Source organism: Phyllosticta citribraziliensis (genome assembly GCF_038025025.1).
Source record: "Phyllosticta citribraziliensis strain CPC 17464 chromosome Unknown J3D65scaffold_11, whole genome shotgun sequence".
In the NCBI taxonomy this organism is placed as follows: Eukaryota; Fungi; Ascomycota; class Dothideomycetes; order Botryosphaeriales; family Phyllostictaceae; genus Phyllosticta; species Phyllosticta citribraziliensis.
In genome coordinates this window covers 451,618-475,329 of record NW_027117348.1, presented here as the reverse complement: position 1 = coordinate 475,329, position 23,712 = coordinate 451,618, and the positions used below count along the sequence as shown (strand labels likewise).

The window sequence follows — 23,712 nt, the reverse complement described above, 5'->3', positions numbered from 1 at the left end:
ACCAGGCGTTCGCTCAAGTCGTCAACAAACGCGTGTGGGCCTCGTCCAAATAAACCAAGTGCTCTCTCAAGTCGTCGATGAACGGGAATGCTAAGAGAGGGACTTCAGTGCCTTGTCCAAATAAACCAGGCACTCTGTCAAGTCGTCGCCGGTGGGGGTGCTAAGAGGGGCACTTCTGTGCCACGGGTGTGGGCTTCATCCAAATAAATAAAATGGGCACTCTCTCAAATCATCGACGAATGGAGATGCTAAGAGGGAGACTTCTGTGCCATGGGTGTGGGCCTCGTCCAAAATAAACTGGGCACTCTCTCAAATCATCGACGAATGGAGAAGCTAAAAGGGGGACTTCTGTGCCACGGGTGTGGGCCTCGTTCAAATACACCAGGCACTCTCTCAAGTCGTCGACGAACGGGGATGCTAAGAGAGGGACTCTCTCAAGTCATTGACGAATGGGGATGCTAAGAGAGACTTCTGTGCCACGGCCTTTGCATGCCAACCCACCCCACTCAAAATTCGCCTTCAGATGGTGAGACTTTTTCGATGTTGCTTCTGGATGCGGCGATTTTGCAACCTTTTGCGTCATGCTGGAGCTCTGTTACTGCTGATTGGGGATATAACGCTCCCTGTCTGCACTTGCGAAATACCAATCGGGGCAGATTGCGCCCCTGTTCGTTTTCAGCGTCTTTCGACTGCAACCTTGTAGGACGCAGGGATTTCCAACGATTGACACCATGGTTGGCAGCAAACTGGTGGCTGAAAGGAAGCGTTCATGGTTACTCGGGCTTGGAGCTCTATTCTGCTTGCCCTGCACCAGTCGTCGAGTTTTCCAATGTCTTCGATTCCGCCAGCTCCAAGACCTCCAGAGAACAAGACTACATGGCCAGCCAGCTCCTCTCTCAGCAACGACGCCAAGCTACAGCGCTCGCGCCCGCACGTGGAGACTCACGGTGAGCCAGCCCCACAAGAGGAGCTTGGTGGCGTATTTTCTCACTGTGTTGTCAGGACGCTCGTCGACTCCCTTTGAGCTTCACCCTTCGCCCACGTCGAACGCTCCCAATGCCCACGCTCGCGAGGACCGACGCGCGGCTCTACGTGCGCGGCCGCAGGAGGGAAGAGAGGATGCCCATGGGGAGATGCAAAGGTCATGGCCGTCGACTCGATTTGGCGGTCGATCTGGGAGCTGGGTCCTGCCTCTCCTCTCGTCTGGTGGCGCACCTGTCTGACTGCCTCGTTGGCTTCACGAAGGGATTGCGTGCTCGGTTTGCTTGCAGGGCGGTAGGTGGTGTGGTGGATTGGTCCGGCAGATGACCACGAACTGAGTAGAGACTGAGAATGGTGAAAGCGGAAGTTAGCTCTGTTCCCACGCGGTGAATTGTTTGTGTATGAGGCTCGGCACTGAACGCGTAGCTGCGCGAGCGACGCGCGAGTTGAAACCCAAGTTGACTCGATGAGAGCGGGATGACATGGAGAGGGGGTGGTATCGAAAGTGGTGGAAGACGCGGGAGGACCAATGGCAGCGGAGGGAATGTCGTGACGTAAGCGACTGGCGGGTATTGTCGATCATCCGACGACGATACCCTGGACACGCCGAAACCACGCCGACCTGGTCCACCTTGATGCATTCTCTCGATCGATCGCCGGCGCTGATGACGCCTGAAGAAGCTGAAGATGGAGCCTCACGTCGTGAGTCTGTGCTTGCACTGGCTGGAAGGAAAAGCAGACATGACGATGATTGCTGAAGACTCGACGCTGACCCATGTACCCTTCCTTGTCAGCAGCCCCGGTCCAGCCGAGTCGGATTCGCAACTTATAAAGCAACACAACACAGTCCACCCTGACGACCGGATATCTCAGCCGAGGACCGCTGCCCATGCCCGCAACTCGGGAAAGCGGGCGGTGGTGAGAGGTGGCGGCACGTCCGGCAAATATCGACCTCAGGGACCACAGGGATAAACAAAGGGAGAGTCTGTGGAACGCGCCATGTGCGACGCGCAACGGTACCTTTCAGCCTTCTGAGACGCTGCACGACTCTTGTCTGGCGCCGTTGAGCTCGTGGCAGCATAATCGAACATTGTGGAAAACGGCCAACGGGGCCGTCTGCAATGGAGCTCAGTCAGCGGCCCAGGGCTGGAAGCAAAGCCCGCGTCATGCTGGGAATCACTCACTCGCCATTGGTGCCCAGACAGACGTCTGTGTGTACCAGCCGGTCGCCCCCCGTCCATATCAACCCTCTCCCACGCTCTCGCCCGGGATTATAAGTTAATCTGGCCTCTTAGCTGCAACCCTCTCCGCACTGCTACCCCTCTCGACCTGTTCAAATACCCATTGTCTTATTCTGCCTCCCTTCTCTGTCTTCCCAACACTCTTGGTTCCCGAACAAGCACCCTCACGTCCACATCACACCATGGCTTCCGCCGCGAGATCGCTGTTTGCTCGCAACGCCGCGCTGCGTTCCGCCTCGTCCTCCATCAAGACACCCGCCACGCGCTCTGCACGCATCGCCGTCCCTCGCCAAGCTTTCCGCCAACAATCTCGACGGGGCTACTCATCAGAGGGCGGCTCTCCCAAAAAGAGTAACAACAACGTCCTCATTGGAGGTCTCCTCGCCGTGCTTGGTGGGGCCGGATACTATGCTTACTCCACAAACCCCGCATTCGGCGCAAAGTCTACCGACTCAGCGTCGTTCGCCAACTTTACTCCAAAGTACGAGGACTACCAAAAGGTGTATGACGCCGTCGCCAAGGCATTGGAAGAGCATGACGATTACGACGATGGAAGCTACGGTCCGGTCGTGCTTCGTCTAGCATGGCACGCCAGCGGAACGTGAGTGGCCCAACCATTCCTTGAACGAGTGACAATTCTAACTAACAATTCGCAGCTACGACAAGGAAACTGGCACTGGCGGCTCAAATGGTGCCACCATGCGCTTCGCCCCCGAGGCTGATCACGGCGCAAACGCTGGTCTCAAGGCCGCTCGCGACTTTCTTGAGCCCATCAAGCAACAGTTTCCCTGGATCACATACTCGGACCTCTGGACGCTGGCAGGCGTAGCAGCAGTTCAAGAAATGCAGGGCCCCAAGGTCCCGTGGCGACCAGGCCGCTCTGACCGCGACGTGTCAGCCTGCACCCCCGACGGACGTCTCCCAGACGGCGCCAAAGAACAGAACCACTTGCGCGCCATCTTTGGCCGCATGGGTTGGAACGACCAGGAAATCGTGGCGCTGAGCGGCGCCCATGCGCTGGGCCGCTGCCACGCCGACCGCTCTGGCTTCGACGGGCCGTGGACGTTTTCGCCGACGACCCTGACCAACGACTACTACCGGCTGCTGCTCGACGAGAAGTGGCAGTGGCGCAAGTGGAACGGGCCCAAGCAGTTCGAGGACGTCAAGACCAAGAGCCTCATGATGCTGCCCACCGACATGGCCCTCATCCAGGACAAGAAGATGAAGTCCTGGGTCGAGAAGTACGCCAAGGACCAGGAGTTGTGGTTTAAGGACTTCAGCAACTGCGTCATGCGGCTTTTTGAGCTGGGCGTGCCGTTCACGAGCGGCGAGGACGCACGCATGACCTTCAAGAGCGGCTTTGACTAGAGGCCGTAGAGACGTCCGATTGCACTGGTTTTTCCTCCCTCGACCCTCCCGATTTGCGGTTTCGGTCGCGCCCGGTCCCCTTCTTCGTTCTCTTCTTATTCCCAGAGCTTTCGGCGCTCCTTTTGGCACTGTTCTCGTCTCGGTGGTTTTGGTCGTTTTTCCGATTCATGCAACTGTTTTCTCTTTCCGCTACTCATTGGGTTTCTTTTTGTTGTTGCGCGAGTTGGCTCGAAAAAGAAAATTACACCGCGAGACTGGCGGCTATGTACAAGATCGGCCAGTAGACGACATGAGAATCGAAAAGACTTGTTGCTGTTCGAACACCTCCCTCGTCCCGTTCAACTCGTCCCCAGATTGCGAAGGCTGTGCTTGCGTGTTGACCTGGCAGTGTCTGACATGTCGTTCACGTTGCTTGCGCCCCCTCTCTTCCCCAACATCGCCACCATCGCCCTGAGTGTCATCATTATCTACCAAAGCTGATCATCTACACTCCAAAGCCAATGCCGAAATCCTGGACCCAGACGACCGACGACAACGTAAGCACATCCATCCAGTCCACCAGCCACAGTCGACGAGAGTGAATTGAGGCGCGCGAGACCAGCCACCAACCGCAGTGATTGACGGAGGTCCCGCGGCCCCTTGTCTCGTCGCCGCCGGCGGCGCGTTGGTGTGATGGGGTCGATGGAGAGGGAAGAGCTGGGGGTTTTTTATACCGTTGGCTCTGTTGGTCTGCTGGTTACAGGTGGCTCCGATGGCTCGTGGCTGGTCAGGTCTCGTGGCGAGGGCTCATGGCAGGACTCATGGCGGATGATGAGCATGCGCTGATGCTGTTTCCGATGCCGATGCCGGCGACGGATATTGTCATGTGTTGGGTCTGTGAGCGAGGGAGGAGGTTTGGCTCGTGCGCGCACCTGGGCAGGGGGGCGGGAGTATAAGAGGCGCGATTGAAGTGTAAGGTCTCGGTTCCTCAATTCCCTCGACAGCAGTGGAGGTGCCTGTTTTACGCCCACTTGCACTATGCTTCGAACATCGCGTACTCTTGGGAGGACCGGGTCTGCGTGGACTGCTGCGTGTTGGAAGAATGGCGCTACGGCTTCTTCGACGAGTCCAACGCCTGTCTGACTTCGTGCTTCACTGCGTGAGACCGCCGTGCAAAACACCATCATCATCACTTCGCGACGCCGTCTCCTCCATCCTTTCCTTTCCCTCTCTTCCACCGAATCTCCATTCCCCTGCCGCCGCCTGTCTATGCCAGGCCACGAAGCCACGAAGACACAGCGCAAGAAAACAAACAGTTCACAGATGTGAGAGACCTTTGTCCGCAGTCGTCCGTTCCTTCAACTTCTGTCAGCAGAGGAGCTGCGCGCCCACGGGTGTGTTGACGAAATAGAAGCGAGCAGGATAGGGAAGGTGGTTTTATACCTGGGCTTCAATGCTGGCGAGTGAGTGAGTGAGTGAGTGAGTGAGTGAGTGGCCAGCAGCACATGCCGCCGAAATGCGGAGGCGAGGAGGCAGTCGGTCGGTCGGTCACGATGGGCTTGTGACAGCCGACCTGATTGAGAGAGATGGAGAAAAAGAGCATGTGGCTCATCCATTTCGCCTCGCTGCTCTGCTGTTCCACCGCCAGGCTGGCCGCCAGCTCGCGACGTTCGAAGTTGCGCAAAATTACCCGATTGGGAAAGGTGCCTTGTTGCCTTATTGCCTCGCGCTCGCGACGACGCGCTCCCTTTCGTTTGACTGCGGCTTGCAGCTGCAATTCTGCCTTCCAGCGTGAGGTAGTGATGGTCGCTGAGCCAGCCGCCAGGCTTGAGCAGCACTTGACAGGGCTGCGTTGCAGCAACTAATTGTAAAGAGGTGCAACGAGCTGCTTCGCCGCGAGCGTTGCATATCGTATAAAATACATACCGGACGATGGCTTTGCCTCGTGCATTCATTTGAGTATCATTCGCCACGACCATGTTCCTTCTCGGACTCCCTCCCTCTCCGTCGTCAGCATCACCAGTATCGAACAATGGGGCCGGGCGGCGTGAGGAGCATTCAGGGGCTAGCGCAGAATTCGCTTCGACTAGGTCGCCTCGTAGAGCCAAAGCAGACGTCTATTTCTCAATCGCACAAGCCAACGAAGGTGAATGGGTGGACTTTGTTGTCACCTGCAAATGGCCGGGGGCGCAAGGAACAAAAGAGGCGTCACGATGGGCTGGAAAAGACAGCAACACGCTGAAACTTGTCGGAGAGAAAGCAAGTCGACGCACCCGACATGTCACGGGCAAGCTCATCACATGGACGCAGAAACAAGCAATCAATTCCAGCGGAAATCTATTCGCAAGGAGAATCAAAATGCGCCCATGTCAATACAGTGCTCGATTTCTGTTTCCGCAAAACAGCTTTCCACTTCCCCAATGGACATGCTCGACAAAATCTGTCACTCCTGCAGATGCAGAGCTTCTTCCTCCATCATCAAGGTATGACGAGGGACTTCTGAGAAAAGTCTCAGACTCGTGGCTCATTCAGAGCACTCACCTGCCGGGGCAGAGCTTCCTCCATCATCGGCGTATGATGGGGGGGCTTCTGAGAAAAGACTCAGACTTGTAGTTCGTTCAGACCACACTCCTGCAGATGCAGATCTCGCAACACCACAGTGGTGTGATGATGGTACTCCTCAGAGAAGGCCATGCCTTTCCAAGATCACGACGGCAAAACGATGAGCTCGTCGGCATTCGGCCCCAGAACGACGCAATACTGTTCTTTCGCAGCGCATTGCTGACACTCCCGCTTGTGCGGCTCGTCGTCGTTCCAGAGCTCAGAGTTGAGTTTCGTCCTGAGCTTGATGTAGGTGTGCATACATTGTTTGCTCTTGGTGTTGATCCAACTCTTGCAGCGTGGGAGGTTACCAGCGCGATGCCAATTTCTGATTTCCTTCAACACCTCTCTCCATTGCTCTGGGTATTGACGCTGAAACTCCTGAGCGCCCAGTTTGCCTTGACGAGGATGGAGCAAGCAGACCGGAAGCTTGGTCCCGTATTCGGTCATGCCGGTGGGCTTCTTGTGCGTATCGGCACGCTTCGACCCGAAAGGGTCGTTCTCGCGGTCGTCGTCTCGACTCACATCTGCCAACGCTGGGCTTGCAGTACTTGTTTCCTGCAGTACCGGGGCTGGAATTGGCTGTGAGGCTCCCAGCATCGGCAAACCCGAGGTCGACCGAACGTCTTCTTGCAATTGCAAGGCTCGGCTTGGGCGCGAGGCACCAACACCACTTGGTCCTGCGTGGACCTGCTCAGAGGGCGAAAGCCGCTCAATCTCGTCTCGAAGCTTCAGAGCTCTCCGAGCGTCGTCTCGCTCTCTCTTGTACTTCTGAGCAAGGAGCCGGTATGCCTCGGCGCGTTCTTCAGCTTCGGCGAGGTCTTTGCGGATGAGATCGCCTGTCCCATACAGTCAGTCAGTGAGAGAAACCTTGAAAGGCTTGAAAGAGCCAGATGGAGAGACATACGCTCGTCACTCGGCTCGTCACGCTCGACGACTTCAAGCCTTGGCCGCTTGCTCGCAGGCCGCTGCTGTTGTTGTGCCGACTCGGCATTTTCTGGCTGGGTCGAGGGGCCAGCACCCCATTGGAATCTGGAGGGAGGGAGGACGAGAGGATTGACTCGGGGGAGGCCGGAGCCGGAGGGACTTGTTGAAGGCATTTTGGGGGTGGGCGAGTGGAGATGGAGGATTGAGGATGGGTACAGTACGTGGAGCATTCGACCGCCAAAGCACGACGACCACCGCAGGCTGCCTTCTGCCTTCTGCCTTCCTTCCTCTGCCACCCACACCACCCAGATGGACGCGCCTGCTGCTTTCGCTCGGCTCCCGGTTTTTCCGCTCCTTCTGGTGCTGCCCTCGGCTGGTGATGTTCTTCTCTCCCTCTTCCTCTTCCTCTTCCTCCTCTCCACTTCATCTCCTCTCATCCATCCTCTGCACACCTCCCCGCCTCCACACCCCAAACTCCAGCTCGCCAAAATGGCAGCTCGAGTCGTCCAAAGACTTCTCCCTCCCGAACAGCGCATCGCGCGTGCCCACGGTGGCGGCGGCCAGCCACCGCGAAGGCCTAACAAGGATAATGGCCGCGACAAGGGTCACTATGTCGAACGCGACAGAAGGCCATATCAGTCAGTTCACCATCTCCCACTCTACCACTTACCATTCTACCTCTCTACCTCTCTGCCTCTACCCCTACCCCTACCACATGAAGCTTGCTAACATGTAGTCTCTTAGGCCAAGCCAGGGTGCCTGCTACCGCTGTGGCCAAAGAAAACACGTCGGCTGGCGCAGATGTACCCGGGAGTGCTACCACTGCCACACCGGTGAGCATGTGGGTCGCGAGTGCCCCCAGATCCCTCGCGGGAACTGGGGCGAGTATTACGGTGGTGGGATTCAGAAGAACCCCAATGATGACCACCACCGTGGAGTGCTGCGTGGACGAAGTCAATCCCCCCTACGCAGCGAGAGAGGCCGGTCCATGTCGCCCGTTCTCCGACACAGGTCGCCTGTTCTCCGGCCCAGATCGCCCGATGACCGCGACAGGCAAATCCAAGACCTCTGGGCAGCCCTCGGCGAGGAGCAGCGCGAGCGCGAGCTCGACCGCCGCCGCCTGCAGGCCGCAAACGACGTTCTCGCCGTCCGTCTGGGCCGTCTCGAGGTGTTCATGCACGTCTTGGCCAACGGCAACGCCAACGACAACGCCAACCCAGACGCCGACGCCGACGCCGACGATCACCAGCCCGAGTGATCGAGTCGACGACATCGCCTCTTGCTTTGTCCGGAGTGGTTGAGCCTCCTGCTCCCGAGTGGCTTCGATTGCCGAGTTTGGTCCTGACGATTGAGAGACCGAGAGTTTTCAGAGTGGCTCACCTTTTCCTGCCGAGTGGCTGAATGCCGAGTTTGGTCCTGAGAGGCCGAGAGTTTTCAAAGTGGTTCTGCCGAGTGGCATTGTATGCCGAGCGCACATCATGTGCTGGGGATGATCAAGACGTTCGACGGACCGGACATTTGTTCAAGGGAGTTTTTCAAGAATAGAAATCAATGAAATGCAATTCTCCATGTTCACTCACTGCATCTGCAATTGACGTGTGTGATGAACCAAAAGCCACTTACAAGTAGGATGAACGACCGATCATTCATCTCATGCCTCTTCGTCTGATCCCTTGCTGCTGTCTAAATGGTTCGCAAGTGTTTCATGAAAGAACCGCCGAGCCTGACCACCGAGTTCACTTGCCAGCCCTTTCTTCGCCATTTCGGGCGCGTGGGCTGTAAACTCACGGTTCGTGAAAAGCGTCTTGACAACGAGTGAAAGAGGCAGCTCCCCCGTCGTCAGCGGTAAGCACAGCTCGAGTACGACGAAGGAAACTTGTACACTTGGCAACAACGTTCAAAAAGCACGGTTTTGACAAGAATTTTGGTGGCAGTGTGCATGCACCTCATGCCCATACCGTCGGTTCCATACTCCATATTCTTCGTCTTCCTACAAGACACTCTACCTGCTCGTTCTGTTTGTCTTTGACCTTGTATTTTCGACTCCCTTCCTCCCGTTTTCTTTTTGTGATCCTGTTTCGAACTTTTGTGCTTTTTTTTGTTGTTTTGAAGTTTCTGCCTTGTGCTCTGCATGCTCGGACATGTTTGTTTTCGTTGTGGTGCGGCGCTCGTAGGGGAGGCTCTGGAAAGCAAAGTGGACCGCGCGCGGAAAGCCGGGAACCGATGCGTACACCTGGTCATGGATGCCAGAGAGCCGTCGAGGGATGGCTGTGGGAGAGACCTACCCAGTGCTGCAGTAAGGCCGGCGGAAACAGCAGCGACCGAACCAGGTATCCCACAGAGTTGATGCCCATCTTCAACGTAGCATCGCAAAAAGAAGGCGAAGACGAACTTGTTGTTGCTGGACAATGCGATGTCGTTCAGAACCGAAAGCACCGAGGAAGAAAACAGGGCCGCGATGTTGCCAGACAATGCCGTTTTGTTCGTACTTTTTGTGGTCGAGACAGCCTGACCGGAGCCAAGCGATTGCAGAATAGCAGAAGAAGGGCGCGAGCGATGAATTCGAGGTCCGATGGTCCCAATAGGCTGGCTGTCTGGGTCGCCGCGGTTGCCCGGGTTGCCAAATACTCATGTGGCCGTTGCATTATGAAATTAGGTATTGTAGCAGCAAGTACTTTTTGAAGCGCGGGGACAAAGCCGAAGACGTATCGTGGGGGATGTACAGGCTGGGGGTGCTCATGTGTGTTCGGGGATATACAGGGTCTCGGTGTAGTCGAACGGAATGGCGGCAAAAAGGCAATGTTATTCGAGACAGCCGCCCGAGCGCTTGGTGGATGTGAGGTCGTGATTCAGAGGTCGACAGCAGGTAGCGCGGCGGGAATTGTGGTCCAAAATGGTGACAGGGTACAGTTTCAGGCTCGCGTGCTCGACTTTCGTCTGATCTCAAGATGTCAGTATCGATGGATGATGGAGATCTACCGAGACTGGGTTGAGACTTACTTGCTATGATGTTCCCGCTAGGTCCCGTTGCGTAGCCAGACGGGGAGAGCGTGCAGTCGGCGCGCGAACCCTCAAGTCGCCAACGTGATATCCCCAAGTGATGTCCAAGCAGTTCCGAATCTCCAAGAGAAGGCCATTCCTGCGCCCGACCATAACAGTCAGACCGAGAACAGCGAGCCGACCTCTGGCCTCCTCCGTGCTGGAAAAGTGAGGAGGCGCCGGAGCGCCCCTCTTAGGTGGCCAGCACGAAGGAGTCGACGTCCCACCCGAAGTGACTTCGTAAGTACCGGCCGTTCTCCCACAAGCGCCGGAGAGGTACAGGCTGGCCATGCATGTCGTGGAAGGTCACGGGTGGGAGGTTCTCCTCGGTGGTCGACTCGAATCGCCATTGCGACCCTTCTCTCTTCGTCGACACGTAGCCCATGGTGCGCATCAGGTGTAGGATATCAGTCCACTTGACCTCGCCGGGAAGGCGGCCGTCGACGCGATGAAACATGATCTCCACCACGTTCATGGCGCGCTCGTCCACGACGAAGGTTTGCTTTGGTAAGTCTGGCGTTGGCTCTCGAGGCGGGCGTGGCTGGCGAGCCATCTGCTTGAGGGGATTGGGCCCTTTGCTGCTCTTGCGTTTCCTGCCCATTGTGGCGTGTTGCGAGATGGTGTGGGGGGACGAGAGAGGTGAGGAAATGGTTGTTGGGTGCGGAGATGACGCTGGGAGATGGTGTTGTGTTTACCTTTCGACGAAGAAATCAGAGGGCTGTACTGAATGCTCGGCATACCTATGACAAGCGGCGCGGGAGGACTTGCCATTGGGGTGGCTACGCCGACGTTCGCACCATGCCTGTGTAACCAACTGCCTGATGGCACGGGAAAGTGTTAAAAGTGGGAGCAGTCTGATGGCATCTCGGGTGAGTACAAGGAGATTCTGCAACAAAAAGATTCGCGAAAGCCCGCACAGAAGATTGACTTCCCGTTGCAGACTCGGAATGGCTCGCAAGACTTGCATTCCCATTCGAACGCGGTTTTCCAGAGCCCGGGGCTTACATTCGTCATGTTCGCTGATCTTCTCGCAGCTTTGGCCCTTTTGGCACCAGCACGTGGCATCCGGGATGCCACACAAACGGATAGCTCCTGAACACATCTTTGGCGCTGAAAGACAGCTCGTGCAGCTGCAGTGCTGGGAGGTTGCACTCCTCGACACCACCGGGTGGAGCGCAACTCTTCGCAAGCATCTCGAATCTGCGACCAGCAGACCGCCACTTTTCTCCGAGTCGAAGCATCCAGCCCTCACGAGAAACGAAAGCGACAAGCGCATAGGCCATCAGCGCCATGAAAGATCCCGCGAAGGCAGCTCGGGGCCTTTTGCAATCTGTTCCGCAGACATGGCGGACACCCACAAATTTCAAGCGCAACGAGCCTACCTCTGGATGGACCGGCGGCAGCATCATTCGGAAGCTTTTTGCTGGCATTCGACCATGCCTACGGCGTGAGACTCGTCTCTGCGGCGTTCAAATGTGGGCGTTCTGGCCAGGCTCCGGCAACAGCACCTCGGCGTACTCAAAAGGGTCGCAAAAGCACTGCAAGACTCTGAGCAACTCCTCACGACCCCCACAAACAGCGCCCCAAACATCAGCAGCAGCGACATTCGCAAATCCATACTCGAGAGGGACCGATGCAAAGCCCAGCGGTCGGCCAGACAGACACCATGATGGAAATCTTGACTGTCAATCTTTTCCAAGCTCTTTCTGAGGCCAAAGGACGAGATTTGACAAGGACACGAGAAGGAAAGCCCAAGAGAAACAAGCTGGAACGGAGGAAATGGGCGGCGGACATCAACGCAAAACAACACGAGGCCGAAACCCGAAAACGAAAGGCAGGGGGAAAGGGTGCGCCAAGTCCAGGCGCAGTCCGGATCGCGAAGCACGACAAGATGGACTTCCGGGGAGGCGGACAAGAAGTAGACCGAGAGCAGAGCGCTGCAGAGTTCATCATCTTGCTTCGGTAGAGGGCTGGTGGGATTGAAGCAGCGACTCCTAGGGGGAGGGAGCTGGGCAAGGCTGGCGATCAAGCTCTGTACTCATCGTTCAATACCTTACTGATTTGAACGCATCCAAATGCAGCGCGCTTGAAGATAGCGTCGTGGTTCATGACAGTGCGTGAAAAGAACTATGAGGCATTGATGAGCGCCGTAAACCATAGTATGATGGCGTTTTGGGCTAGGAAGTCAGCTTCTTGTCAGGAATGCAGGATTGACTTTGTGGGCGCCGCCGGTTTGGTCCCGTCTCCCCCGTCCGTCCCGCCAACTCATACGAAACCTTACCCTGAGCCAATCCACACTTGCGCAGAGCGGACCAACTTTGACGGGCTTAAGCGGACGAGCGAAGGGAAGCAGGCCAAGCCTATTTTTGACCTCGCGCCATGCTTGCGTTGTATAAACAGAGTCATCCGGCTGCAAATCCAGAGCTGTCGGTCATCGAGCTCTCTCACGCCGAAGAAATTCAACCGCGGAAATGGAGTTGGTCATCAGCCTTCCTTTTCCAACGCTGCTGCTCACCTCTGCTGCCATTGGCATCACTTGGATCGCCTGGCAAGCGTTGTACAACGTCTACTTTCATCCTCTGGCGCGATTTCCCGGGCCCAGACTGGCGGCGGCAACGCGATACTGGAAAGCGTGGGTCGAGTGTGTGCAGGAAAAGTCGTTCACTCACGAGCTCGAGAAACTGCACGCTCGATACGGCAAGGTGGTGCGCGTAGGGCCTAACGAGGCAAGTAGACAGTGTGTGATGATATGGGAGCATCTTGACTAACATACAAGTCAGCTTCATTTCTGCGAGCCGTCGGCGTACCATGAGATTTACAATGCACGCAACCGCTGGGACAAGGATCCTCGCTTCTACCGAAGCTTCACCCAAGACGAGTCCTCGTTCGGATACATCGACTACCACACCGCAAAGCAGCGGAGAGACATCATCGGCAAGTCGTTTTCGCCAGCAGCCGTGTCGCAGTGCGAGGAGCTCCTGGTCGACAAGATTGGGGAGCTCTGCGCTTCCCTGGAGACTTGTCGCAAAACTCGCAAGACTGTCGACCTTAGCTTCGCATACCGCTGCTTGTCTCTAGATGTGATAATGTACCTGTGCTTTGGAACCACGGTCAATGCGCTCGCGGAGCCTGAATTTCGCTCGCCGTTTCTGGTTGCCGTGGATGCCTCAGTCCCGATAGGCCTGCGCTTCAAACATTTCCCGCTGTACAGGGCGCTGATTCTGGCCGTGGCACCTGTGCTGTCCAAGGTTGTGAGCAACCCAGAAATGGCCGGCATGGTCCATTTGCATAAGTTGCTTTACAGCCAAGTCAGAGACGTCATGAAAGATCCCAAGCGCGCTCTAGAAAGCCTGCCGCATGGTATGACGATATATCATCGCTTGATGGACCCGGCGACGTATCCAGATGGCGAAGCGCCTCCTGGGGAGAAGAGTCTGTGGGAAGAGGCGCAGTCTTTGTTGTTCGGAGGATCAGAGACCGTCGGATGGGCTTTGACCATCGGGACCTTTCATTTGCTCAAGAACCCAGAAAAGTTGCGAATATTGACGGACGAATTGACAACAGCGTGGTCCGGAAAGAACAAGGCGCCGGGGCTAAAGGAGTTAGAAAGATTGCCATACTTGGACGCTGTCATCAAGGAGACGTTGAGGCTCAGTTTTGGTGTCGTAGCCGGGCTGCCGAGAGTCGTGCCACAAGAGGGTGCAACCATCTCAGGAGAGAGAATTCCTGGCGGCGTAAGTCAAGCAAGCCTATCGAAATCCCGTTACTGATTGTTTCGCAGACAGTCGTATCAATGGGAAGCTTCTTCGTCCATAGGAATGCTGACATCTTCCCCTCTCCGTATTCGTTCAAGCCTGAGCGCTGGCTGGACGAACCAGGGTTGGAAAATTGGTTTGTACCATTTGCTCGAGGCCCACGAATGTGCTTGGGGCTCACGTGAGTTGATTGACAACATCGAGCTGGAGAACAAATCTGACCGGTCACAGTCTGGGATGGGCAGAGTTGCGTCTGACGTTTGCGCACGTCATCCATCGATTCGGAAACGATATGAAGCTGGCGGCATCGAGGTAGGATACACCACGACCTGTGAGAGAATGATACTGAGACGAGGGCAGCCCATCAGAGTTGACGTTCCGAGACATGTTCATGCCGAGATGGCTGGGCGAGCGGGTCAAGGTTGAGATCTCGCCGAAGGACTGAGGGCGGAGAAGGACGTGGAAACGCTTCCATCGTGAGGCGGTCGAAGATGACGGTTCTGGGTAGGATGAAGATGAGGCGCGCGGCGAAACCAGCAACATTTGGATCCTCAAGACTAAGAGTAGTCGTGTTGGAATGATAGACGTCTCATGTCAGTAGACAGCAAAAGCCCGGTCTTTTTGCCAACAGGCATGAAAACAAACGACGAGAAGATGTAGTCGGACCAGCGTGCTGTAACGGGCTGTCTGTTTGTGATGTGAGAGTACTTCTGGACGACGAACCTCAAATTCTCGACAACCGAAGCCTCGTCCAAGGTTTTCAGGTTGAATCAAGGTCTTTCTGTGCCATGGCGGACAGTCGAAGTCGAAATGCCAGCTTTTGACGAGTAGCGCATGCGCGCAAGAATGAGGGCGACAAGTTTGTGTCTGAGCAGCAGGCAACGAGACGAAGAGAGATGCATAGCCCGTGAGGTGAATTCGACGGAGGGTCTCAAGAAAAAAGAATGGGAGAGTCGAGCGGCTGGAGTGCAGACGTCCTGGTGGATGTTGTTGACAGATTCCTGGCGGTTCGCTTCTCGCCACAGGGTCCACCCGGTGCTCCCTCCCCTCAGCCCTGGTCGAGCCGAGTGAGGAGGGGCGCCACAGCGTCATCGCACAGACCAAGCTGTGAGTACATAAACACGTTACCCCGCCCTAATTTAAATAATTTGACGGTACGATGGCCGAGTGGTTTAAGGCGATAGGTTTAAGCTTAGCTAAACACTAAAGTGGCACTGCAACATGAGCTACTCCCTATTGGGCGTAAGTCCGCGTGAGTTCGATCCTCACTCGTACCAGATTCTTTTGCCGTTTGGCGCAGTGTTTGCTTTTTGTTTTTTGCGGGTACGAGGAGCGAGTGTTGAGGGTTGGGCGATTGAGGCACCGGAGTTGTTCTGCAATTGCGAGGCAGGTGAACGAGCTGTCTGGATGCAAGAGGAGGCATCAATTCGAGAAAGACAGCTTCGCAATCACGACGTCTGCACTGATTTGGAAGAGCCGTGACATAGACACCATGTTCATTCGAAATCTCATTCCAGACGGGTATCCCTATCTCTCTGCTCTTACGATAAACACGCTTTGCTGTACATGACATATGCACGCCCTATGACAAGACCCCATCGGCCAGCCTACAACCGCGCCTTCGGGCCCTCCTCCTCTTTCAGAGCCCGCTCCTTCAGCAGGCGCCGCAAGATCTTGCCGCTGACGCTCTTGGGTATCTCGTCGACAAACCGAACGCCCCCGCGCAGGCGCTTGTGGTGGGCGACCCGATCCGTCAACCAGTCGACAATCTGCTTCTCCGTCTCGGGGGTGCGCTCAACGCCTGCTACCGCAACAACATAGGCACGGGGCACCTCGGTCGCCTGTTGCTTGTCGTAGATGCCAATCACTGCTACGTCCGACACGGATGGGTGCGAGACGAGGAGGCCTTCGAGCTCTGCAGGTGGAACTTGGAAGCCTGCGATGGATCAGCGACTGGAACATGTGACGCAAAGGGCCTATGCACACCCTTGAATTTGATCAACTCTTTGACCCTGTCCGTAATGTAAAAGTGCCCCTCATTGTCCTGGTGGCCGACGTCTCCCGTCCTGAAGAAGCCATCCTCCGTGAGCGCATTCTTGGTCGCCTCTGGGTTCTTCCAGTAGCCCTTGAACACGTTTGGCCCCTTGATCCACAGCTCACCAGTTTGTCCAACGGGCACCTCCGTCTCCTCCGGGCTCATGTACTTGCCGGTCTGGTTCGGCAGCAGCTTGCCCACAGCTCCAATCTTCTTGTTCCAGTCAGTCCATTCTTGCGCGTGTGTTGTCGGGCTGGTCTCGCTCAAGCCGTAGCCTTGCTTGACAGGTATCTTGCGCTTGGCGTACAAATCGTTGACGAGCTCCTGGGTGAGGGGCGCGGCCCCCGAGTTGGTCATGCGCAGGGAGGAAAGATCGTACTTGTCGACCAGAGGGTTCTTGGTGAGCATGAGCACGACAGGAGGGACGAGATATGCGAATGTGATGCGGTAGTCTTGGACGATGCGGCAGAACTTCTCCAAGTCAAACTTGTCCATGACCACCAGCTCCATGCCGCCGAGCATGCTGTGGTGTATCAGGCACGTGAGACCTACTCAGTCAGCGCGGCACTGGATACAAAGGGATGTTGCTCACCGTAAATGTGAAAAAAGGGGAGAAACGCAAGCACCTTGTCCGACGGTCCATGTGGTCCGTCATCCCAGTGCAGGTTCTTGCCCTCGACTGCATAATTCATCAGGGTGTTTGCGACAATGTTTCTATGCGTCAACATTACGCCCTTGGGGTGTCCAGTGGTGCCGGAAGAGTAGACAAGAAAAGCGAGATCCTCATTCGGCTTCAGCTTTGTCCTCCTGAAGCGCGCTGTGCCAGAAATGTTTCTTATGCTCGTAAAGTGCTTCACCGTGCCGCTGGGGTCCCGCGCATCGCCCATTACGATGATTCTGTCCTGAGGCACGCCTGCAATATCGGCGGCGTTCTTGACCATGGGCACCAGAGGCAATTGGGTAACGACCGCCTTTGCCCCGGCATTTTTCAGCTGAAAGGCAAGCTCATCGACCGTGTAGGTGGGGTTTGCCGGCGAGATGATCCCCCCCGCCCAATGGGTGCCCCATGTGATGGCTGGCGTGTCTATGCAGTTGGGCGAGAACAAGGCGACGACGTCACCCTTTTGCCAGTCCCAGAGACCCTTGAGGCCCTTGCCAAAGTCGATTGCCGTAGACTTGACCTGAGCATATGTGTAGGAGCGCTTGGTGTTGGGGTCGTGGTAGATTACTGGAGCGCGTTAGCCCCGAGTCAAGCTGGTCTCACAAGTTGACGGCTGGCATGCGAACAGTAAAAGCTCGTCTCATGGCAACCCCACCTTTGTCATCCGGAAAAGGGCGGTCTCTTCTCTCGAACAAAAAGGCCCAAATGTCGACGTCGGGAACGGAAATGGCGGGGTACGGCGAGTCGGTAGGCATTGTCGGTGGGAGGAGAGGTTGAGACAGCGGAGAGACAGAGACGGCGACGAGAGACAATTTAGAAGAAGCAGTGCGGCGAGGCCATTGGGCTTTTTGGGAAAAGAGATAGGATAAGCGGCATGCGAAGCGGGACTGGACTGGACCTAATGCGGGCTTGCGGGGAGGTGACGACGGAAAGTGGAGCCCCAGGCCAGAATCCGGGGGAGCTCTGAGACCGAGGTCTTGCACGCCGTAAGTCCTGACCGCGACACCAGCAAGACCGCACTGCGTCACCGGCAACGACATCGACCCTCAGCCGAGGCTTCTCTCCGTTCGGAACCTCAGCGTCACCGTCCTTGTCCTCCGCCATGCCCATCAACATATTTCTCCCTCGACCCCGATGAAGCCCCCAGCAACTTGTGACGCAGCATTTCGGTCTGCCTTCGGCCCTTTCGCACACCCATCATGGCCTCCTTCGCCGAGGCCTCTGCCGTCAAGCCCTTGACCTCTCACTCTTACGCCGCCAACTTTGACTCGTCGTGGTGTGTCGGTTCGGGTCCGTATCCCAAGCTCCCAAATGGCTCGAATGCTGACCCCTTGCAGTCCCCCATGGCGGCTTTGTGACGGCGGTATTTCTCCAGGTCGCTGCCGCCCACTTCAGGACGACCCTGGCCCGCCAGAACCAGCCCCACACCATCACCCTGCACCTCGAGTTCCTGCGCCGCACCCAAGAAGGCCCGGCTGTCTTCACCGTCCAAGACTTGAAATTAGGCCGGCAGACGTCCAACATCCACGTGTCGCTGAGCCAAGGCGGCCGTGAGGCAGTAGTTGGCTACCTCACCAACTCCAACCTGCACGCCGAAGAGGGCATCTCGCTCGAGACCGACTGGTCCCTTCATCCGCCACCACCTTCGGTCGATCTCGCCAGGTTGGTACAGGACAAGGACGAGCATTGGGAGTTGCAAAAGAACCGGCCCTTTCCCAACTTCCGCAAGGTATACGGTCATGTGCGGACGCACCTCCCGCGCCGTGGCCAGGCCATGCGCAGTCTGGCCGATGAATGGCTGAGGTTTCCCAACGGCGAGAGGTTCACAAACGAGAGCGTCGGCCTTGTGGCAGATCTTTGGCCGCAGATTGTCGAGGCCTACAAAAGTCCCGCCGACCAAGCTCTTTCTTGGTATCCTACGCTCTTGCTGAACCTCGACGTCAAGAAGGCGTTGCCGGCCGAGGGCGTCGAATGGCTCTTTGCGCGGGTCAGGGCCAAAAAGATCAGAAACGGTCGTCAGGACCTCGAGGTCGTCATTATGGACGAAACCGGTGACATTATCGCCTTGAGCAGTCAGGTCGCGCTGATCTTGGACTCGTCGAGGAACACGGCAAAGCGACGGCCCAACAAGGAGGGGAAGCTCTGAGCATTGCCAGGTGCCTTCTCCACGGGGATATGGAGCAGAGATGGCGGGGCTGCGGAGGTTGAGTGGATGGATCGTCTCGCCCGCCCGCCAGGCTCTGCCAAACTTCGTCAATGGCGACCTTGGCGCAGAGGTCCCTGCAGATTGACGTAATGAGGTGACTCGTGGCGCGAGCAACTTCGAGCTTTCCCCGAGTTCTCCACGTACTCCAGACGATGACCCCGGATGTTGATGACTGCCTCAGCACAGCGGGTGTCGAAAGAATCGGGACTCCCTGGGCGTGGCGGTGACGGTGGATGACGGCCCCCACGGCAGCCATGGCAGTAAATTAACGCTCTCTGCATCGAGCCGCAGTTCCAGGAGATCTCATCTCTCTTGACACCCACCATGACGGACTGGGCATGAGTGTAGCTGAGCGCATCCATTTCTGGGCCAGTCAAGATCGGCGCAGCTCAATTCAAGCGAGACTTTCTTGGCATAAAATCCAAGTCCACCAGACTAAGACACGGATGTAGAGTTAGACAAAAATCATTGAAGCCTTTTCAAGAGCGTTATCCGTCAGGTCTCGACGCTGATGAATTGTCAGAACTCGAATTACTTCCTTCCTGCACATTGCCCCAAGGTGCCAGGCCTTTCCATCTCTCTGCGATTTCAGGTCTCTCTCTCTCTTCGCAAATCTCGCGTATTTTGTTTGCCCACTGCGAGATCTCTCGCATTGGTACCGACGTTGGTATGCCACGATGTCTTGTAATGGGCGTGGTGCGCACTGGCCACAGATTCCCTCTACCTCATGTCTTTCTCCACTACGCGCGAGGTCCTCATCCACCCCCTTGGCCTCCACGGTGATTCCACCACGTAATCAGCTGTCTCGTCTCTTTCGCCCCTTTACAAATCAAGTGTTCGCCTGCAAGCAGCAAGACAATAAAGGATGATGGTGTGCTCACCAGACTCCTCACAGGCTTCAGGCTTGCTAAATTCTACCACATTGTTAGCGGATGGAGCCAAGCAGCATTCCGTCACGTTGACGACAACAATTCAGCCATGTTTGCAGCAAATTCTCAAATCCCGGACGCACGACGCACGGCAAGTATCTTGCGTGGTGGTAATCTGTCAACCATGGATGGATGGATGGACAATCGAGGACTGTCGTTGAAACTTTTGCTCTGCGAGTTACGCCCCTTTTATACCTTTTCCCTAGTGGATCTTTGCCACGCGCGAAGACATGACAGAATGGCCAAAGCACGGTGCTCATTGCCGTGACCTGGTAGCACATGTTACTCCGCGTGCAGATGAGAAGCCTTTGTGACCTAGCACATGCCACCGATGTCGCACATAAGGGATGTCCACGCGGTGCACGCACAGGAAACTAACTCTGGAGTAGGAGGTATATAACGCTCCCTTCCGGCGCTCCAAATTCCTGCCAATGCGCCCGAGGATTCGCTGCCACAGCACCGGCCGAAGAATTTTCCAGTTTCCACTGCTGGGGCGGTCTGGCGCGTTCTCGAATTCCCTACTTGCTGTTCGCCTTGTTTGCTTCCTAGGGAGAGCTTCCGGGGCAGGTGTTGATCTTGCAAAAGAGGGTGCCACCGCCCTCCTTCATGAGCAGAAAACAATGCTGAGCAGCGTTTGCTGGGAATGATAAAATCCGACGGCGTCCAGTTAGCACCAAAGGCGGAAAAGTCGGATTCTTGGCTGGAATGGAAGTAGACGACAGCCACCAACAACAGTTCACTCTTGGGTAGGCTGTACATCTCCCACCAGCAAGGACAAGGCTTGGATAAGTGTGCGCTGCCCAGCTCGGCGAGAAGAACATCCTTTATACCACCCAGTCAGAAAAGGAGGCCCGGGCCCTGGCAGTCACAGGCCTTGGAAGCCAGGTGTAGAGAAAGAGAGCGTGATGTCGTGAGTCACAGCCCCGTGCATTGGAGCACACGCAATACCGCGATTCCCACGCGCACGCGCACAGGGGGCATTCACGCGGATAGGGGGCCATCACACGCGCAGGGGGCATCCACGCGCAGCCACCACCACCGCCTGCCTGCGCGCCAGGCATCCATCGACGCTGATATAAAACGCCCGCCTGCCCTCCTTCTCCCCAGCCCATCGCACAGTAACAGGCACGGCGTCGATGCAGAGCCGACATACTGATACCATGAAACTGCGGTGTGCGCCCAATTCTTGTTGGAGTATACTTGTCTGTTTCTGTTGGTGTCTTTTCGCACTTGCTGTGCTTGACCATCGGCTTTCTTTTACTGTTTCTGGAGGTTTTGTTTGCGCTGGGACTTGAGCGGATGCGGAGGGCAGCGCAGCGCAGAGGAGCGGTGGGATGGGAATGTCGAGTATTGTTTGATGATGGTGACCTTTTTCCCTGGGGGATGATGCTGTTGGGTGGCATTCAGGGGGAAAGTCATCGCGCGTATGAGGAGAAGTCGGGACTTCCAGACTCAGAAACGAAAGAAAATTGACGGAGAGATGTAGACGAATCGAATATTTGGAGATTGTTTGATTACAGCACGTACCGTCTACCCTGCGCCATATAAGCAAGACAAGCCTTACAATCCATCTACCCGTCTAGACCATCACTTAAGACTTTTGCTCCGCAGCTCTCGCCCGCGCCCGTCCTAGCAATGGAGAGTGCTGCAACCATACGTAACCCTTCCCAGCGCCGCATCGCGAATAGCGACGGCCCGGCTCGAGGGTTGCTTGGACGCACGTAACCCCGCCACGTGGATCCGCAAGTAAAATGCTTCTTTTTTCGATAATCCCCGTCGTCCCCTGGAAAGCGCAGCTCAACCAGTGCGCGAGTTGTCGATCCTCGTGACCAGAATGTCGCAGGCACCGACACTGCTCAGCTCGTCCATAACGAGGGCGATGCGCTTGCGCTCGACCATGGCGCTGACGGCGACCCAGCCGCTCTCCTCGAGCGAGTTGACCGTGGGCGCGCGCTTGCCCGGCGTAATGTCGCAGGCGGCCTTGAGCTGTGCGCGCTCGACGTTGTAAGTGCAGAGGACGTACTTTTGGGCGGCTGTCTGGGTCAGCGGGAAAGCAGCTGCGGAGAGCTAGGGAAAACTCACTGATGACACCGCGGATGCGGGCGGCGATCAAGTCGACGAGCTTGGGGTCGGAGACCTTCTTGGACTTGATGAGGATGGCAGTCGTCTCGATGACGGTCGAAATAGCCTTGAGGCCAGCCGCGCGCATCGTCTCGCCGGATTCTGCACCATGTCAACGCGATCCCTCTTGCGCTCAGCTGGGATACTCACCAACAAGGTCGACAATGCCGTCGGCAACGCCCAATGCGCAGGCAGCCTCGACACTGCCTCCGACATACTTAATGTTGGTCTTAGACTTCTTTCCAGCCGCGTCGCCATTCAGCTCCTTGCCCTCCTGCTTGGCCTCCAGCTCCAAGAAGTAGCGCTCCGCCAGGTTCGTGAAGCTGGTGACAATGTTCTTGCCGACCAGCTGCTCCGGGGTCTCAATGTCGCCCTTTTCGGGGACCTGCACCTGCAGGCGGCATCGGCCAAAGTCGAGGTCGAGAACCTCTTCGACGCCCGTGTCGGCAGTCGGCGGGGACACGGCTTCGTGCTCGGCGACCTGGTCGCGGCCTGTGATTCCAAGGTCGACGCGACCCTCGCCGACGAAGGTGGGAATATCAGCGGCGGGGAGGAAGATGAGGGCAATTGGCAGGTTCTTGACGAGGGCAATGTCGAGGCGCGAGTGGCGGTGGAATTGAATGTCGGAGCCGTGGAGGAGGTCGAGGCAGGCTTGGTGGAGGCGGCCCTCTGCGGATTGCGTGTAATGTCAGCGGAGAGGACTCGCGCCAGAGGAGGTGAGGCTACGGACTCTTGGGGACGGCGAAGAGGAGACGGTCGGTGAGGCTGGTCGAGTTAGGTTGCGACAGGTGCCATTGGGTGCTTGGGAGCAGCATACTGGTTGACGAGATCCATGGCGAAGCAGCGCAGTTCAGAGTGTCGCGTTCAATGAGGGGAGAGAATGCGGAAGAGAAGTAGTAGGGGCCGGGACAGACGGTCAACGGCGGAGGGCGGCGAGGAGCGAGATTGGGTGGGGATGGTTTGCGGTAGTATGATGCGATGCGATGCGGTCCGGTGCTGTAAATTCTAGCAGTGAGTCAGGCCCATGTGGTGGGGTTGATTGGCCCGCGCCCGCCGCCGCCGGAGGCTCGAAGGGCGTCATTGCTTCCTTGGCCTTGGGCGATGGAGTGAGTCTGTCTCGGGATGTGGATGGTGATGGAGTTGGCCAAGCTGCTCGGGGGTTGACGGTCGACTTTGGCCTTTGTCTCTGGCCTTTCTTTCTTTCCCAATTCGTCTGGTTCCTGGGGCGTTTCCTAGTTCCGCGGCGGAGGCTGGCGCGCCAAGATTTCCCGCCGCACACCAATTCCACTTCCGCTCGCCGCCTCCGCCTCCGCCCTCGTCAATCGACTTCACCTTCGGACCGCGCCGAAACACCTCGTCTGAACATCTTCAATTCCTCTCTCCACCCCAGACACCACCCGTCGACCATTTGTCCGCATTTCAAAATGGATAGCGCCAAGGTTCCCGTCAAGCTCGTCAAGGTCACTCGCGTCCTGGGCCGCACTGGTATGCTGCCTGCTCAACATTCCACTGCTGAACCATCTGGTTAACCGTCGCTCCAGGCTCTCGCGGCGGCGTGACCCAGGTCCGCGTCGAATTCATGGACGACACCACCCGCAGCATCATCCGCAACGTCAAGGGCCCTGGTACGTGACGATCCCCCACCTCGAGACGAGACACCCGAGACCATACACGAGGAGACGTGGACGGGGCATGGCGGTTGCTGACGTTGCAATAGTGCGCGAAAACGACATCTTGTGCCTCCTCGAGTCCGAGCGCGAGGCCCGCCGCCTGCGGTAATACCGCCCCAAGCTATACAATGGCGATGCTGCGAGACACGAGTGGCCCACGGGCCTGCGCATGGTGTTTGGGCGTTTGCTTCTCGGTTTC

General features: G+C 56.8%; 10 protein-coding genes and 1 non-coding gene across 11 annotated transcripts; 7 read left to right on the top strand and 4 right to left on the bottom strand.

The window, feature by feature from the left end:
- Window positions 1-585: 585 nt before the first annotated feature.
- On the top strand, window positions 586-1,293 carry J3D65DRAFT_635730 (uncharacterized protein). The gene has a single exon (XM_066801337.1). The coding sequence runs from the start codon at window positions 732-734 to the stop codon at window positions 1,221-1,223; it is 492 nt and encodes a 163-aa protein (XP_066651749.1). The 5' UTR covers window positions 586-731; the 3' UTR covers window positions 1,224-1,293.
- An 845-nt stretch (window positions 1,294-2,138) lies between these two features.
- J3D65DRAFT_91819 (heme peroxidase) lies at window positions 2,139-3,735 on the top strand. Its single transcript, XM_066804250.1, has 2 exons — window positions 2,139-2,823; window positions 2,879-3,735. The coding sequence occupies exons 1-2, from the start codon at window positions 2,405-2,407 to the stop codon at window positions 3,588-3,590; spliced, it is 1,131 nt and encodes a 376-aa protein (XP_066651748.1). The 5' UTR covers window positions 2,139-2,404; the 3' UTR covers window positions 3,591-3,735.
- Window positions 3,736-6,275: 2,540 nt separating this feature from the next.
- Window positions 6,276-7,270, bottom strand: J3D65DRAFT_661340 (uncharacterized protein; the record flags this gene model as incomplete). The annotated part of the gene is made up of 2 exons (XM_066802597.1): window positions 6,276-7,009; window positions 7,078-7,270. 2 exons carry the CDS (start codon window positions 7,268-7,270, stop codon window positions 6,276-6,278), a joined length of 927 nt encoding a protein of 308 aa, XP_066651747.1.
- Window positions 7,271-10,021: 2,751 nt separating this feature from the next.
- J3D65DRAFT_679914 (uncharacterized protein) lies at window positions 10,022-11,165 on the bottom strand. The gene is made up of 2 exons (XM_066803699.1): window positions 10,098-11,165; window positions 10,022-10,034 (listed from the first exon to the last, which is right to left on the bottom strand). Exon 1 carries the CDS (start codon window positions 10,735-10,737, stop codon window positions 10,330-10,332), a length of 408 nt encoding a protein of 135 aa, XP_066651746.1. The 5' UTR covers window positions 10,738-11,165; the 3' UTR covers window positions 10,022-10,034; window positions 10,098-10,329.
- J3D65DRAFT_91710 (uncharacterized protein) lies at window positions 10,848-11,915 on the top strand. Its single transcript, XM_066804247.1, has one exon. The coding sequence runs from the start codon at window positions 10,958-10,960 to the stop codon at window positions 11,585-11,587; it is 630 nt and encodes a 209-aa protein (XP_066651745.1). The 5' UTR covers window positions 10,848-10,957; the 3' UTR covers window positions 11,588-11,915.
- Window positions 11,916-12,607: 692 nt separating this feature from the next.
- J3D65DRAFT_606043 (cytochrome P450 monooxygenase-like protein) lies at window positions 12,608-14,336 on the top strand (the record flags this gene model as incomplete). Its single annotated transcript, XM_066798413.1, has 5 exons — window positions 12,608-12,873; window positions 12,913-13,870; window positions 13,918-14,072; window positions 14,123-14,203; window positions 14,252-14,336. The coding sequence occupies 5 exons, from the start codon at window positions 12,608-12,610 to the stop codon at window positions 14,334-14,336; spliced, it is 1,545 nt and encodes a 514-aa protein (XP_066651744.1).
- A 708-nt stretch (window positions 14,337-15,044) lies between these two features.
- Window positions 15,045-15,168, top strand: J3D65DRAFT_t130. Its single transcript has one exon. It is a non-coding gene; the product is annotated as a tRNA-Leu (tRNA).
- A 202-nt stretch (window positions 15,169-15,370) lies between these two features.
- Window positions 15,371-17,509, bottom strand: J3D65DRAFT_635712 (uncharacterized protein). Its single transcript, XM_066801336.1, has 4 exons — window positions 17,243-17,509; window positions 16,519-17,154; window positions 15,878-16,474; window positions 15,371-15,827 (listed from the first exon to the last, which is right to left on the bottom strand). Exons 1-4 carry the CDS (start codon window positions 17,340-17,342, stop codon window positions 15,499-15,501), a joined length of 1,662 nt encoding a protein of 553 aa, XP_066651743.1. The 5' UTR covers window positions 17,343-17,509; the 3' UTR covers window positions 15,371-15,498.
- J3D65DRAFT_91536 (thioesterase-like superfamily-domain-containing protein) lies at window positions 17,493-18,787 on the top strand. Its single transcript, XM_066804245.1, has 2 exons — window positions 17,493-17,877; window positions 17,925-18,787. Exons 1-2 carry the CDS (start codon window positions 17,787-17,789, stop codon window positions 18,731-18,733), a joined length of 900 nt encoding a protein of 299 aa, XP_066651742.1. The 5' UTR covers window positions 17,493-17,786; the 3' UTR covers window positions 18,734-18,787.
- Window positions 18,788-21,193: 2,406 nt separating this feature from the next.
- On the bottom strand, window positions 21,194-22,830 carry J3D65DRAFT_635702 (uncharacterized protein). Its single transcript, XM_066801335.1, has 5 exons — window positions 22,661-22,830; window positions 22,574-22,608; window positions 21,994-22,512; window positions 21,805-21,945; window positions 21,194-21,755 (listed from the first exon to the last, which is right to left on the bottom strand). The coding sequence occupies exons 1-5, from the start codon at window positions 22,675-22,677 to the stop codon at window positions 21,520-21,522; spliced, it is 948 nt and encodes a 315-aa protein (XP_066651741.1). The 5' UTR covers window positions 22,678-22,830; the 3' UTR covers window positions 21,194-21,519.
- Window positions 22,831-23,267: 437 nt separating this feature from the next.
- Window positions 23,268-23,622, top strand: J3D65DRAFT_558854 (40S ribosomal protein eS28; the record flags this gene model as incomplete). The annotated part of the gene is made up of 3 exons (XM_066797385.1): window positions 23,268-23,328; window positions 23,385-23,468; window positions 23,561-23,622. The coding sequence occupies 3 exons, from the start codon at window positions 23,268-23,270 to the stop codon at window positions 23,620-23,622; spliced, it is 207 nt and encodes a 68-aa protein (XP_066651740.1).
- Between the last annotated feature and the right edge of the window lie 90 nt (window positions 23,623-23,712).